This window comes from Argentina silus, assembly GCF_951799395.1.
Source record: "Argentina silus genome assembly, chromosome: X".
In the NCBI taxonomy this organism is placed as follows: Eukaryota; Metazoa; Chordata; class Actinopteri; order Argentiniformes; family Argentinidae; genus Argentina; species Argentina silus.
This window is the reverse complement of record NC_139653.1, coordinates 42,557,418-42,573,483: the sequence shown is the minus strand read 5'-3', so window position 1 is coordinate 42,573,483 and position 16,066 is coordinate 42,557,418. Positions and strand designations below refer to the sequence as shown.

The 16,066-nt window shown below is 43.1% G+C and overlaps 2 protein-coding genes across 2 annotated transcripts in view; one reads left to right on the top strand and one right to left on the bottom strand.

Moving 5' to 3' along the window:
• Positions 1–3,018: 3,018 nt before the first annotated feature.
• agt (angiotensinogen) lies at positions 3,019–6,403 on the top strand (the record flags this gene model as incomplete). The annotated part of the gene is made up of 5 exons (XM_083694936.1): positions 3,019–3,432; positions 3,549–3,912; positions 4,337–4,610; positions 5,215–5,371; positions 5,801–6,403. The coding sequence occupies 5 exons, from the start codon at positions 3,019–3,021 to the stop codon at positions 5,990–5,992; spliced, it is 1,401 nt and encodes a 466-aa protein (XP_083551062.1). The 3' UTR covers positions 5,993–6,403.
• A 797-nt stretch (positions 6,404–7,200) lies between these two features.
• The window catches only part of cog2 (component of oligomeric golgi complex 2), a 9,387-nt gene continuing 521 nt past the window's right edge, over positions 7,201–16,066 (bottom strand). The window contains exons 2-18 of the mRNA XM_083696227.1: positions 16,009–16,066; positions 15,616–15,681; positions 15,313–15,393; positions 14,930–15,033; positions 14,433–14,541; positions 14,011–14,190; positions 13,679–13,803; positions 13,159–13,285; positions 12,738–12,877; positions 12,014–12,075; positions 11,434–11,585; positions 10,630–10,815; positions 10,118–10,190; positions 9,780–9,922; positions 9,386–9,525; positions 8,345–8,525; positions 7,201–8,025 (exon numbers count right to left, since the gene is read on the bottom strand). The exon at positions 16,009–16,066 is cut by the window's right edge and continues 104 nt beyond it. Of these exons, the coding sequence (XP_083552353.1) occupies positions 7,918–8,025; positions 8,345–8,525; positions 9,386–9,525; positions 9,780–9,922; positions 10,118–10,190; positions 10,630–10,815; positions 11,434–11,585; positions 12,014–12,075; positions 12,738–12,877; positions 13,159–13,285; positions 13,679–13,803; positions 14,011–14,190; positions 14,433–14,541; positions 14,930–15,033; positions 15,313–15,393; positions 15,616–15,681; positions 16,009–16,066 (2,035 nt within the window). The 3' untranslated portion in view covers positions 7,201–7,917. The remainder of the gene's footprint in view (positions 8,026–8,344; positions 8,526–9,385; positions 9,526–9,779; positions 9,923–10,117; positions 10,191–10,629; positions 10,816–11,433; positions 11,586–12,013; positions 12,076–12,737; positions 12,878–13,158; positions 13,286–13,678; positions 13,804–14,010; positions 14,191–14,432; positions 14,542–14,929; positions 15,034–15,312; positions 15,394–15,615; positions 15,682–16,008) is intronic.

Below are 16,066 nucleotides of genomic sequence, written 5' to 3'. Positions count from 1 at the left end.
CATTAATTCTTTAATTTAGAACATCAATTGATATTGCAATTTGTCAATTTAACACCAACATTAATCAACATTTTTTTTTACTTAAATGAGCAATCAGTAACATGTCATCTGCAAGCACCAGCACCGTCTTACAGGTGAATACGTGAAAAATATGAATATTTTGAATACATAATTATATTCATACAGCCAATCTAAAGTGCATGGGAATATCAAAATCACTTTCATAGTATTTACAAACAAAACAAAGGGTTGAACATGATTGACTATAATTACTTAATCATAATTGCAACAGTTGGGTACTATAAAGAATCAATATTCAAGTGTAAGCCACTATCATTGTTATTTTACAATAATTTATATTAGATAACTGTATTTCCAAGTACACTATTTACCTGAACGTGCGCCTCGCAGTCTGAACAATATTCTTGACCTGAAACAAGATGTGTCACTTTGAGAGCGAACTCTCGGCAGGGGGCAAACCGGAGAGAATTTCTTCAGCTCGGGGTAAGTATCTTCATTCGCCATCTTATTCAAAGAACGCCGAGAGGAATCGATAGATTTTTTTAATAAGCTGAAAGTTATACTTTAATATCATACCATTCTGAAGAGAAGTTACAATAAACGAAGAAGGCTAAGCTGTAAACCCATTAACTCTGTGCTCGATATCATAACCCCTCCCCTTGTCCATGGCAACATTATACCGTTGCTCCGACCGCGGAAGATCAGAGTCAGTTAAGGCAAGAATGTTATAACAATATCCCTTTATTTAGACTTCATTAAGGGTACTTTAATAGCATTGGCACACATTGAAATTACATTGATTGATAGCTATTTATAATTAAAATTAAATAACACAATTTATCATTGTATGATATCTGGTTGAACTTGATTAATGTTTTGAAAGGAAAAACATACCATTTTATCTGTGGTATAAATAGTCAAAATTGGGAAAAATCTCAGGGAGAAGTATTATTTTTAAACCAAGTGAAGTTTCCTCTTTGGTTCATTTGATGGCAGTATTGTGTTAAGTATAAGAGCACCATAGATTCACTGGGGTTTCTACTCTTTCCTAACATGTAGTAGTTGAAATGTTTACATATTTGTAAATACCTGTGACTTGTGTACTCTTTTGGTTTGTTCTATCCTGTTTGGAAGGCAGCAATGTGCTATCATACTTAGTGATATGATGCCAGTCACAAAGATGCTCAGTTCAATCCAAAAAGTGTAAATGTTGAAAACTTCCTTTAACCATATACGTCTGTTATGACAATGTTTGAGAATAAATCAATAACTGTTGTAATCATATGTCAATACTCACCCATCCAACAAGTGAACATAAACACAGTGTACATGAGATACACACTGTGACTCAGACCCCAAGAGAGAACAACAATGTTTCCCCAGTTTCCTCCTCTTGTGTAAGTCAACCCTGTCATCCCTGTCTTTTTCTCTCTCTGTATCTCAACCCCCCATTGCCCCTGCAACTGTTCTTGCATCATGTTCTGAGTAAACACATCAGGCACAAGGACACAAGTGTTCTTCTCTTCTCTGACCCATCTATTTATCAGCAGCACACAAGTACAAAAGCCACCTCTGACCAGATCATCACCGGAACCTCAGTAGCTCAATGGTCAGTGGGTTAATCAGTAACTGAGGGGGGGGGGGGGGGGGGTAGAGGGGTGTGTGTGTGTGTGTGTGTGTGTGTGTGTGTGTGTGTGTGTGTGTGTGTGTGTGTGTGTGTGCATGTGCGTGTGCATGTGTGTGTGTGGTGTGGGGGGGAGTTGGTGTGTGTGTGTGTGTGTGTGTGTGTGTGTGTGTGTGTGTGTGTGTGTGTGTGTGTGTGTGTGAGTGGGTGTGTGTGTGGGTGTGTGCTGCTGGATTCTTAAAATAGAGAGCGAGTCCACTGTGAAGCTCAGTTAGAGTTAGCATCAGCAACACACCACAAGGTAAGTGAAAGCTCTCTGGATTCACTTTCACTGCACTATCAAAGAGATAGAGTATTTTAGTCTATAGCCTTACAACAAGGTAGGGTAAGGTAGAGATAAGGTAGGGGATTTGCCTCATTAACATCAACATCAACACTGTATGGAGATCTATAGAGAATATAGCTTCACTTCAGATTTTACTCAATATATGTTCGGATACAATTTTGCTATATGATTTCAAAAATGTAACTTGGGGACAGTCACAACTGCTAGGGAAAGATTAAAACAAAATCTTTGGAAAATCAGGGATATACTTTCTCATAGCCTTATCATAATCAAGGCCGTGCTCTGTGTGACCAGAGAGACATCTGTGTTTGTGTTTGTTCTGGGCTTCCAGGACTCTTGTCTCTTGGTAGACGTCCACACAAAGGATAAAGTACAGCTCATCTGCTGTGTTTACATAACAGCTCATACAGAGGGTCTGTTTCCCATCAGCTTGGTAGAAGTGATAGCTGTATGGATGTAGATGTATGTAACCGTTGTTTCCCATAGTATTCCTTTACTCTCCCTATATAAGAATTTATGGGTAGACTTGTTGCTTGATTAGTGGTGCAGTTGTTTTTCCTTGTGGTCAGTTCTCTCTGTGTTGTCCTTGCTTACACAACGCAACATACACACACACAGATACACACACACACACACACACACACACACACACACACACACCACACACACACACACACACACACACACACACACACACACACACACACACACACACACACACACACACACACACACACACTGACCTCTGCAGCTAAAGGGAAAGCCAAGCTCCTATTCATAGTCCAATAGGAGAGCAGAGAGACAAAGACACATGAATCAATCAATGACAGACGTCTACTCAATGTCCTCAACAGCCAATCATGATAGGAGAATGTTCCTGAATAGCCAATCATGATCGGAGACGGAGAACATTGATAACAAAGACTTTGGCTTGGAAAAGTCACAGATGCTGACTGAATCAACCCACTAACACTATTCTCTCTCTACAGAAATAATCTGAGGAGATTTCAGAACCACAGAGGATAAAATGCAGCGTCGAGTCACCCCCTACCTCCTCCTCCTGCTCTCCTTCCTCTCTATGGGCCAGGGGAACCGTGTCTACGTCCACCCCTTCTACCTCTTTGCTTCCGACAACGTCAGCTGTGAGGCCATTGAAACGCAGGTCAGCAAGCCCCTGGAGACGGTCTCCCCGCTGCCCATAGACAACGACAGCTTGGCGCCGGACACCCGGGACAAGACAGATGCAGACGGGCTGAGACAGAACATCACCCAGCGGACAGCGGTCCTGGCGGAGCTCCTAAACGTCCTGGGTCTCAGGATGTACCAGACTCTCAGCAGCAAGCAGAGAGATACAAACTCCCTCCTCTCACCCATCAACAGCTTTGGATCGCTGGTTACCTTCCACTTGGGGGCATCTAAGAAGACGGCTATCCCTTACCAGGTAGGGACTCCTGGATGCAATGTACCCAGTGTGTGTGCGTGCGTGTGTGTGTGCGTGCGTATGTGTGTGCGTGTGTACGTGTGTAACAGATGGACTTTCTATTCTATTCTATGTAGGTCTTCTTGGGTGTGAACAAAGACACAGACCAGAAGGACTGTGTGTCTCTAGTGGACGGACACAAGATTCTGCAGACCCTCCAGAGTATCAACTCCTTGGTGGACGGACAGAAGGATGAGATCGACACCCGGGTATGGGCCTTCGCCCGCCGCGACGCTAACTTGTCAGAGGACTTCGTCCAAGGCACCCAGGACTTCTCAGACGCCTCTTTCATCAGAGCAGTGGACTTTTCACAGCCACAGGAGGCAGAGAAACAGGTCAACACCTTCTTCCAAAACACCTCAGACGGGAAGATCAAGAGTCTGTTTAAGGATCTCAGCCCAAACACAGACATGCTGTTTGTCAGCTCTGTACACTTCAAAGGTGAAGCCTCACACAGGATTCACAACTCACAATTCACTCCTTCTATTATTCCATTGTTTGATGCCATTCCTTATTCCATTCCACCCATTCCATGCATTAGCCTGTCCTCCGATTTCTATCTCTACCAGCCTCCACTGATTCACACACCTATTCTATGTGATCCATAAGAATAAGGCACAATTTATATATCAGTCCCCTATATAGACACACCTACTGTGGTGTCAAAATACGGCAACTGCTTTATACAATCATATACAATGAAATTATTTTCATGATTATCAAACACCCTTTAACATGCAGACACAGTATTGGTTCCCTAGAGAGACTTACTGTTTCTTAACAAAGTAAAATATGTTGGTCCGCTATATATATCATAGACATAATGCAATTTTCCATTTTGATTTTGATTTTCCTTTTCTCTCAGGCAACTGGAGGACAGCCTTCCAGCCAGAGAAGACCTCTATGCAGGAGTTCCAGGTGGACGCTACGACGACTGTCACAGTGCCGCTGATGACCCACACAGGTGTGTACCGGTACCTGAAGGACAAGGGCAGACGCTGCACTGTGGTCAAACTGGCGCTCAGTAAACGGGCTTACATGCTGCTGGTCCTGCCTAATGAAGGCTCCAGCCTCCACGACCTGGAAGCACAACTACGCACAGAGGTCATCGCTAGCTGGTACCAGCACCTCAAGGAAGGGTGAGTCCTAGAATATCTAATATCAAAATGCTTCAGAATATCAATTAATCAAAATGTGTCAACATTTCTGTTAGATGTCATCAATATGAACACAAAACTACTGCATTAGTTAATTACCAGTGTTTGATTACATTTGTTACATTCTGTGCTGTGACAAATGTCATGTTTTTAACAGTAACCCTAACCCTATGACCAATAATTTATCTGAAACATAATCTGAGTTTACACTGGAACCAATGTAACCACTGTTCTGGAGCGAAGAGCCATTCCTCCTTAAGCATCTTTTAACCACACATCACACCCTGCTCTGCAACAATTTGACAACCAGTCAATCCATATTGAGCTATCTAACTGGAGCAGGTTTAGGCCAGCTTATGTGAGAGGTGAGGGGTGAACATACTGTGTTATCAGTCTGCTGCAGACCTGCGTCAAATACAATACTACAATATTGAAGTCTGCACTTTTCTTCTGTGTCAATTCCATTGGTTCCTTTGCTCCAGGCCAACTAAAAGTTTAAGTATTTAAAAGCACTGTGCTGTGTAAGGCATATATATTTAACCTCGGTCTGGTCCGGTTTGTCTGTGTGCTGGTGTGTTCCCTACAGGCGCCTGGAGCTGTCGTTGCCGAAGTTCTCCTTGACTGCCTTGACTGACCTCCGAGCCCTGCTGACTGACATGTCCCCTGATATAGAGAAACCCCTACTGGGATCAGATGCTGAGTTTGAGAGACTCAGCAGCAAGAAACCATTCTCCATAGATAAGGTGAGGTCTTGACTGTTCCACTGCTCTTTAATGTTGCAAAATTGACATCTTTAGATGGACAGTATTCTATTATGTTCTGATGAGTTATATACTGTTTTATTTAGATAAGATCTAGTATGTTTTGGGCCTCGGCAATAGACCTCAATAGATTCAAGATTCAAGATTCAAAGTGTTTATTATCATATGCACAGCAGAAAACATGTTTCACTGTACAACGAAATTCTTGCTTTGCTGTCCGCAGAATGCCAACCAGTGTAAAATATACAATACTAAAGAATATACAATATATACTAAACAAATGTACAAGACAGCAAAATTTAAGGCATAAAATAAAATAGCAGCAATAATAATAATAAAACAGTGCAAATGTAGCAGTGCAATTATGCAAACTGGAAAGTTAGACAATTAGACAATTGTTATCTCCTCCAGGTGATCAACAAGGTGGTGTTTGAGATGTCTGAAGAGGGAGCTGAGTCTCTGGAAAAGACCCAGGATGGAGGCATTCCCCTCAAACTCACCATCAACAGGCCGTTCTTCTTCTCCATCATAGAGGGAAACTCCAATGCCATCCTCATGCTGGGAAAAATCACCAACCCAACGCTCTCGAACCCAACACTCTAGAATGTTCTATTACCAACTCAACCCTCTAGAATCTTTTATCACCTACCCAACACTCTAGAACCCAATGCTTCTAGAATGTTCTATTATCAACCTAACCCTCTAGAATGTTCTATCACCTACCCAAGGCTCTGCTGTGAGAACTCATACCTGGAGTTAAGAGCTAATGTATACATATTCTATCACTGGTAGAAATTGTAGCACATTGTTTGACAGTAAAAATGCATTCATAAAGCACATATTTGTTTCTTCTGTATGTGGTAGTATTACAGTAGTGTACTGTATGCTATAATATAGCTAGGTATGGCTTTTTCCATAGGATTATTGAATTTGTATATTTCTATTGTGTTAAGAGTTTATTTTTGTTTTGTTATGATTTGTGATTGCTTGAATAAAACATTTTTTTTCTCAATATTGTGAAAAGCTCCCTTGGTCTCAGCAATTATTTCGAATGTAAATGACAAGGTAGCGAGTGACTCACATAAGACTGAAACATTGTGTTTAACTAATAGTTCTCTAACTGTACATAACAAAGTCCTGTCCTGCACATGAACTGTAGGACACTGAACTCTGAGAGCTCCTGTTTCATGCTAGCTCAACATTTGAACTTTGTATTCACTTCAACCAACACACACACACACACACACACACACACACACACACACACAAATTAACACATACAGACACAGAATTTGGTATCCAAAGCATATACAGCATATACAGCACATACAGCATATACAGCATATACTCTGTAATCACATTAAAGGAGCAGGGCCTAAGTTTGTTGGAAATCTGCCACTTCTGGCCACCGTGGCGAAATTCAGTTTGAAGTTCCAAACAACAACATCCTCCCTGATATAATAATAATAAAACTCCAAAATGGACTTGCAGTGTCGGACATTAGCTGTTTGTGTTTCTGCATGCGCACACGATTCAAACCAAAGGCGGAAATCAATCCACTCCCCAATCCACACCCCTGGCAGTAACATATTTATATGCATAACGAGTGCCGGGTAGGACACTCCATTTTAGAAAGCGCTATTTCTGGACCAAAACAACGTTCATAAATTAAATATTTCTTTCAAGGGATCTCATTCCCTGATCGCTACCAATTAAACATAGCCATTAGGAAGCTTTTAGAAAGGTTGAATGTTACATACTGGACCTTTAACACACACAGCTGTGCACAGACTCACAGTCACCTTGGTATCCAAAGCTTTTATTATCAAGGTTAGTACAACTTTTATCTGCTTTATTTATTTTAAATGTACAATATTTTCAACAACCGTCACCAACTCTATTATCGACATACAATACATGCATCCTTCACCAATGAAGTACAGACCAAGAGACCTGTAGCGTCCTGTTTTTGATAGTCTCTCTTACAGTGAATTGACAGACAGGCAGACCTCCCCTTGGCCACATTACTGTACATCAACAATCATCTTCTATGAACAGGAGACAGCAGAATTAGTCATTATTGTTACCAGTAACAACTTTCTAGTGGACTACCTCTTGAAATCCTCTCAATTTCATCAATTCCATCTCCCATACGATCAGCTCTAATACATCAACAGAATTACAGACTCAAGCTGTAATTTAATCAAACCCGTCACAGCAAAGTTCAGAAAATGTCTTTGTTTACATTAACATCTGCCTAGCATACCTAATCACAATAGTAGGTTTTTAACAGTACCCAGAATCATTAAGGGATTTATTATAGGAAGAGGCGCTACTGCATGAATGCCGCAATGCGGATTTGATGGAATAACATTTCACATTTAGTGATTTCTCTGAACAGTGCCCTCTTGTTGTGCTTCATCCTCTCCAACAGCAAGTACAAGTAAATCCAGCCCAGCCCAGAGTTACGGTCTACTGGGTAAAGGAGACCAACGTTCGAACCCCTGTGGCTCACACATCCATGGTTATCAAGGTGCAGCCTGTTCAGGTGGGGCCACATCCCTGGCTCCCTGGACCAACTCCAGAAGTGTGGAGAACATGGCAATGTCAGCAGGCTGCAGACCCATCTTCTCCATCTGAGACACACAGCGAGGAGAGAGATCCAGTGTGTTATTGCATGTTTATAATAGCTGTAATAGCAATATGATGTTAGGAGACGCTGTAGTTACAGACAATATAAATCAAGCGCACCTAAAGTACTCAAATGAAGATATAAATAGAAAAGAATAATAGAGGAAATTCTTTACGAATGTCTTAAAAATATATAATTTTGACTCTGACTTGTCTTTCCCAGCCAGCTGACCTTATACTAGTCCAGTTTACATTAATCCAGGTGTGTGTGTGTGTGTGTGTGTGTGTGTGTGTGTGTGTGTGTGTGTGTGTGTGTGTCTCTACCTGTTCTCCCAGGTACTCCACATCCAGGGCCAGCTGCAGGCGGATCTTGCCGTCATCCGTGGGCCCTCCGTTGGCTCCTGTGGTGTTGGTGCTCACAGTCTTCCTCGCCTGCTTCAGACGCTTCAAACTCTCCTCCATCTTCTTCACTGAACTCAGCACATCAGAGATGGTCTCAAAGTATCTGCCCAACGGAAGACCAGAAAGAAATTAGACTTTTCTGCTTGGCGGAGAAGAATCAAAGCTGTTAGGAGTGTGCACTAGACATGCAGTTCCTAAAATATCATTAAATTAGAGCAGGGTTGAAACTATCTGTCATATAATTTATCTATCAGACAGCAGGCAGTGTAGTAAGTGCATCATGTCCCCTACCTGATAGTATAATCAGACAGGGTGACTCGTAGCCAGTCCTGAGTGATGGAAGGTTAGCTAGCTAGCTAGCCTACCTGGTGGTATAATCAGACAGGGTGACTCGTTAGCTAGCTATAGCTGGTGGAGGGTTGGAGGGTTAGCTAGCTAGCTATAGCTGGTGGAGAGTTGGAGGGTTAGCTAGCTAGCTAGCTATAGCTGGTGGAGGGTTGGAGGGTTAGCTAGCTAGCTAGCTATAGCTGGTGGAGGGTTGGAGGGTTAGCTAGCTAGCTATAGCTGGTGGAGAGTTGGAGGGTTAGCTAGCTAGCTAGCTATAGCTGGTGGAGAGTTGGAGGGTTAGCTAGCTAGCTAGCTATAGCTGGTGGAGGGTTGGAGGGTTAGCTAGCTAGCTATAGCTGGTGGAGGGTTAGCTAGCTAGCTATAGCTGGTGGAGGGTTGGAGAGTTAGCTAGCTAGCTAGCTATAGCTGGTGTTATAATCAGACCGGGTGACTCGTAACCAGTCCTGAGTGATGGAGGGTTAGCTAGCTAGTGTACCTGGTAGTACAGTCAGACAGGGTGACTCATAGGCAGTCCTGAGCGATGGAGGGTTAGCTAGCTAGCGTACCTGGTAGTACAGTCAGACAGGGTGACTCATAGGCAGTCCTGAGCGATGGAGGGTTAGCTAGCTAGCGTACCTGGTAGTACAGTCAGACAGGGTGACTCGTAGCCAGTCCTGAGCGATGGAGGGCTTCACCAGGTCTCTGGAGTCAGACAGCAGCTGGTGCAGCGGACGCAGAGCGTTATCCATGTACGCTGACGCTCGCGATGGCACTTCCTTTAAAGGGAGGAAGTGGGACATTCATTCAGGAAGGACAGTGCACTGCGAATAAGCTGAAACTACAACTACAGCACCAAAATATACCTGTACAACACCTTATACTGTAGCTTCAAGAGGTACACATAATATACCTGTACAACACCTTATACTGTAGCTTCAAGAGGTACACATAATAGGACAGTGAGGATGGGGAACATTGGTTCAGCCCTGTGTCTGTGTAAGTGTGTGTGTGAGTGTGTGTGTCTACCCACCTTATTGGTCCTGCGGTAGAGGCGTGGCACCTCGGAGGAGCTCTTCAGGAAGCGGAAGCACCTGTCGGTAAGGTGTTGCGTCATCCTGCTGTTTAGAGTCGGGATGCAACCGGAGAGAGACGCCTTGGAGTCCGCTAGGGCTTCTGGGTAGAGAAAAAGAGGCAGGGACACAAATCAAGCGAGTATACAACAGGGGAGGCTGGTGGAGGTAGAAATCAGAGGACAGGGTCATTGTAATGCATGGAATGGAATCAAACAAAGTAGTAGCATAGCTGATGGCAGAGGTATCATGGTTGATAACTAACTAATCCATGTGCATTTCAAGAACGGTACCATACCTTCCACGATGCTAAAGTTCTTGTAGCCGATGACCTCAAGTCTCTGCCTGATCATCTCAGAGAGGACTGGGATCTGGGGGACAGACAGACAGATACACAGACAGGCAAACCTGTTTATAAAGAAGACTACTATGATACACTTAAAGGGACACTTCACCCATTTTTAACGTCACATTCATTATATCTAGCACCATACCAGTGTCTACATACTGTATGTGAAAACAGCTTTTTTCTGTAGTCAAAGAGATATGAGAAAAGGTCAGAAGTTGTCATAGGTGGTCTTCCTTTAAGCTAAGGTCATATAGAACAAGTTCCGTATATATTTATGGTTCAAAGTTCCACATTTATTATCTCGAAACTACAGTATATATAAAAATAGAAATAGAACTGTGTAATTTCAGGCCAGTTAGTTTGACAATAAATAATGTACTAAATATAAAGAACCTGGTCTTGTAGTTTGTCAAGGCTTTAGCTCAGTGGGCTAACTAACCCAGTCTGATCTGCATCGGTACCTGTTCCTGTAGTTTGTCGACGTCGGAAGCGATGAAGACCAGCTGTTTGGTGGAGAGGGTGGCTGGATTTCCATTTTCACTGCCCGCGTCATCCTGTGACGTTCGACTGGACGTAGAGGAGGCGGAGCTAGGGAGGGGCCTAATAGGGTCCTTACTGACCTCAGTGGAAAGGGTTTTAGTCAGCACCTATCAGAGTGAAAAGAGGACAGAAAATAACTAACTTTACCTTTCACAGTATCAGCTAGTCATCATGCAGCAATGGCATTATCACTGTAAACACACTACATAAAATGAACTAGAGATCCAATACTGAGCATTGGTATCAGGCCGATATTGGCCTAAAATGCTGGATTGGGAATCGGAGACAGGGAATACTATTTACCACTCCGAAGCCATTACACAAACTGTTGTAAAAACTTGCCAAACACATGCGTCATCGACTCACAGCTAGAGTGTCGTGACAACAACCATGTCTGCGGTCTAGAATTACTTCACGCTTGAAATAGACACCAGTATGACTGGTTGTGGCAAAATTTGCAAGGCAAGTGTTTTGAGGGGTGGCAGTAGCATTTCACATTTAAAATTAATTAATTAATTTTTTTAAAAAAAGGCTTTTATTGGATCGGTACTAGGTATTAGCCAATACTCATAATTCAGCACTCGGAATTGGTATCTGCTGTAAAAAAGTGGTATCGGTGCATCCCTAAAATAAACACAACTAACGATACAATAATGTAGTCGGAGTCATCCTGAAATAGTGAGGTTAAAGTTGTACATTAGATTATTGGATCACTGGTTATTCACCTCGGTGAGAAACCTGGAGTAGCGTGAGTAGAGCTGCAGGGTAAGCTTCCAGAAGCGGTGGGCGAGAGGGGGCAGGTAGACCTTGTCCCCCCAACACCTGACCACGCAGATCCACAGCACTTGGGACACCCGCAGGTGGTAGTCACTGCCCGCTGGGTGGAGGAGAAGTGGGAGGAAATGGGAGGGGGGGGTAGTCAGTTATCAATACAAAACCAACTGATGATAGAGTCTCCAACTGCTGAATTACTAGCCTTTCCCCAGCCTACCCCTATGTTGACATTTCCCCGCAGACTATCAGAGAGCAAAAGAGTGCTATTACAATTATGTTTCTTTTATGCTTCTATCCACGTCTATCTATCCACTGATATACAGGAGTTCCTTGGAGGTAGGTACGAGGGGTTGACAGCAAGGGAGGCTGCTGGAGGCAGACACTGGAGGATTGGCTCATTGTTCCATTCCATGCATTAAATGAACTTGTCCTCCAATTTCTACCTCCACCAGCCTCAACTGGTTGATTGGGAATTGAGCAGAAACATTACTGATCTATTCATCCATCCTACAGTGAGTGAGTAGTATAGACCTGGTGCTGCCTCTAGGCCGTCAGCGATGGCGTTCTCTAGACTCCCAGCAATCTCTTTGTACCTGAGACAGACACAGACAGACAGATCAGCTTATGATGTATTGTCAGACAGGTAGGTATCCAGGCTTGATAGGACAAGGAGAAACTAGCCTCCTGTCCATATGGGTGATACAGTTGGAATTTATCCATAGGGAGAATTCTAAACCTTGTGAATGGCATTGCAAAACAAGACGACAATTATTCTGTCCTAAAAAAACAACAACAATATTGACAGTAAAACAGACAGTAGCCATTACAGAACATTCCACTGTAAAGGAACTCTGGGTACACAAAGTTTAGCTGTGTGACGAACTTTTTATTGTGAAATGTGTGTGTGTGTGGGGGGGTGGCGGGGGGGGGTGGCTGTTTGACAAAGAGAGCAGGGGAACAGAGTGTTCAACCTTCACACAGAGAGAGAGAGAGAGAGAGAGAGAGAGAGAGAGAGAGAGAGAGAGAGATAGAGAGAGAGAGATAGAGAGAGAGAGAGATCGATCGATACTTTCTGACATTGATTCTCAAGCACAGGCCTGGCATTAGACAGGGTCAAGGAATGTAATAATGTTATTACATTACTTGGACAGAGTGTAACAAATCTATCGATTATGACAACATATTATGACTCATAGGCCTCCAGTGTCCTCTTTGTAACAAACACACACACACGCACACACGCACACACACACACCTTAGCTGGAAGTAGACTGGTAGGTTCCACTTGTTGTGAAAGGTCAGGTAAGATGCATGAGCACGCAGTCTCTTGACGCTAGCCTGGGAGCCACACTGTCTCTCATACCTCCTCACAAAGTCCATACTAATGGTGTAGCGCTGCAAGACACAACATACACAGGCAGTGAGACACATGTCACCAAAGCCCCTCCCCCTCAGACGCTTGTGTTGATTAGAGAGGATTGGATACAATTCCACCTGGCCTATCAAGGGGCAAGATACATTTGAAACCATATTAGCATACTTCAATATATCCAGTTACTTCCGACTTACAGAGGTGTCTCCACACACACACACACACACACACACACACACACACACACACACACACACACACACACACACACACTCATTCTTCAATGAGCATGTTATTGATGTACCTCGTAGAAAGTGTCAGGGTTGCCAGGGTTGAAGAGGGAGGGGATTCTCTCCTCTACTGCTTTGATGATCTCAGGCCAGACTGAGTTCACCAGGAAGTCATAGCCTGGTACGATGTCTGCTTTGTCACTGGAGATACACCAGATAGAGAGAGACAGCAAACATGAGAACCATACAAAACATGCTGTGTGTTTGTGTATGAGAATTAAGAACATGTGTTAACAGACTGGATAGCATAGGTTGGTTTCTGTGACACCAATTAAACCAGTGGAGGCTGGTGGAGAAATCGGAGGATGGGCTGGAATGCATGGAATGGAATGGAATGTCCTCTGATTTCCACCACCAGCCTCCCCTAAATTAAACCTACGCATAGGCTGAAAAGCATCTTCAACAGAGAGTCAAGTGAGATTTCAGGAACGTACTCATGCGTCATTCTCAGAAATACTGTATTGGCAAATACTGTATGTCAACAGAGAAAGAGGCCTTCATGACAGTGACCTCATGTTCAACTAGACTACATACCTGGAGATTGCTCCCCCAGTCACCTCTCTAAGCAGTCGACAGTGATGAGGTACAAACTCCAGCAGCTTGGTGTACATCACCTGAAGACCGTTGGGGCTGGACTTGACTAACTGCTCCACTACGACCTGCAGATAGTAGTAGAGTTATGTGAATGGAATAGAATAGAATAGAATAGAATAAAATAGAATAGAACCGCTCAACGATGAGCGGTAGATAGCAATGACATAACGTAAATAGAGTAGACCTTGTTGATATATGGCTGTCCCACCAGCTATGTGTTATAGAGATAGATGTTATATACAGTAGATATAGATATATAGCTGGTTTCTGACCTGGTCCATGTAGGGCTTGACCAGGACCTGTCCAACCAGGGCCTCAGCGTCACGGGTCTTGTCTATGGTGGCATAAGTACGCAGGCAGTGGCGTACAATGTCCACGTTGGAGGTCTGGAGACCCTGGATCAGGAGCCCCTCCAGAGACTGCTGCAGCATGGATGTGATGCCAGCAATACGCTACCACACACACACACACACACACATTAAGTAACAATGCACTAAAACACCTAACCATACACATACACTAAGACAGACAGACACACAGACCTGGTATGGAATAATACAGCAAAACACCCAAGCGCGCACGCACGCACACACACACACACACACACACACACACACACACACACACAGAGTAGGCCTTCCAGTTATGCTAACAACACACGCACGCACACACACACTTCTCTGATGCGACTTACAGGCCTGACTTTGTCCAGCAGGGGCATGCCTTTACTCTGGACAGCATGGAACTGCAGCTGGTTGAACTCTGTAGCGATCCTCTCCAGAATCTGACCTGCCAGGAGAGGACTACACAGCACAACATATCAGCCAGTTAATTACCTTAACAAACAGAGACCATCTAATCTATACATTTTCATATATATTTGTAGGGCCTCAGTTGGCATGTGCAATTTTTTTTTAAATTGGGGAAAAGTCACCCATCTTTATTTTAATATTTCAAATAGACGCAATGAGAAATAATCCAATGGGAGTTTTTAGCAATGAATACATAAAGTAAAGACCAGTGTTGCATCATACTGTTGAATGGTGGTAGGTATGTAGGGCCATGCCACACAAGTGGACAAAAATATAGAGGATAAACACAATGTTTACATATTAAACACAATGTTTACACAATGGAAACATATTTCCATTGTGGTCAGTTGACAGTGAAGGTCTTGTAAGAGTAACTGACCTGCTGATCTCCAGGGAGGTAGAGTCTTTTGTGTTCTGGGAATGTAGGATCTTCTCAATCTTCTCCACTGACCGGACGACTTGGATCAGCCTCATCACACACATCTTAAAGACAGAACACAAGGTATGAACCATAAGATCCTTCTCTGAAATGGGTACAAGTATGTACACAGCAACACACCTGGTAGCCATTTACAGGTAAAATCAAATCAAACACACTTCATACATGGATGCATCACAATGCACTTTACAGGAATATCAGTACAAACAATTAAAAGACAGTGAGACAAAACACAAGAGGATAACAAGTATAACAACCATGGGAGTTTAAAACAGTAAAAGCAGTGAGGACTGTAGAGAGGTGAGAAGTGAAGGTAAGCACACCTTCTTCTTCTGCAGGTCATCTTGTTTAGACAGCTGGTTGTCTATGGCCTGGATCACCTCACTGACAGATGACCTCAGACTCTGAAACAAAAGAAAAAGACAACAACAGGTCACACATAGAAAGACATATAGAGTCAAAAACATGTAATATACAAAAACGTATAATATAATCAAAATAAAATGTTTTGCTCACACGCACACATGTAGTCTACTGCAAGCCAAAAGCATATAATATAATTTAAAACAAAGTTTGCTTAATAATATCTTTATGTGAAAAAAAATAGAGACAAACTAAGTGCATACCAGGACCTCCTCACGTAACTGACCCAGGGGAACCGAAAGCTGGTTCAGAGCTTTGTCCATCCCAACCTGAAGATTACACATCACGTTATTCTCTCAACCATCATTAGATTTTTTTTCCATCATCATCATCATCAATCATAATCATAATCATAATCATCATCATCATCATCATCATCATCATCAACAACAGCAGCAGCAGCAGAGGGGTGTGAGAGTGTGTGTGTGTGGTGAGAGACAGAGATTGAGAGACAGAGTGGATGCTGGCTAGGACCAGAGGTGGTAGCCATAGAGGTGGTAGCCATAACAGATGACCTGAGAGGTGGTAGCCATAACAGATGACCTGTGTTTGTGTGTGTGTGTAGTGCTGAGAGTGTGCAATCATAGTAAACTGACCAGGTTGGTTGAGAGGTTTACGAAGTCTGCATAGTCTTTGTTGATGAGTTCCACCATG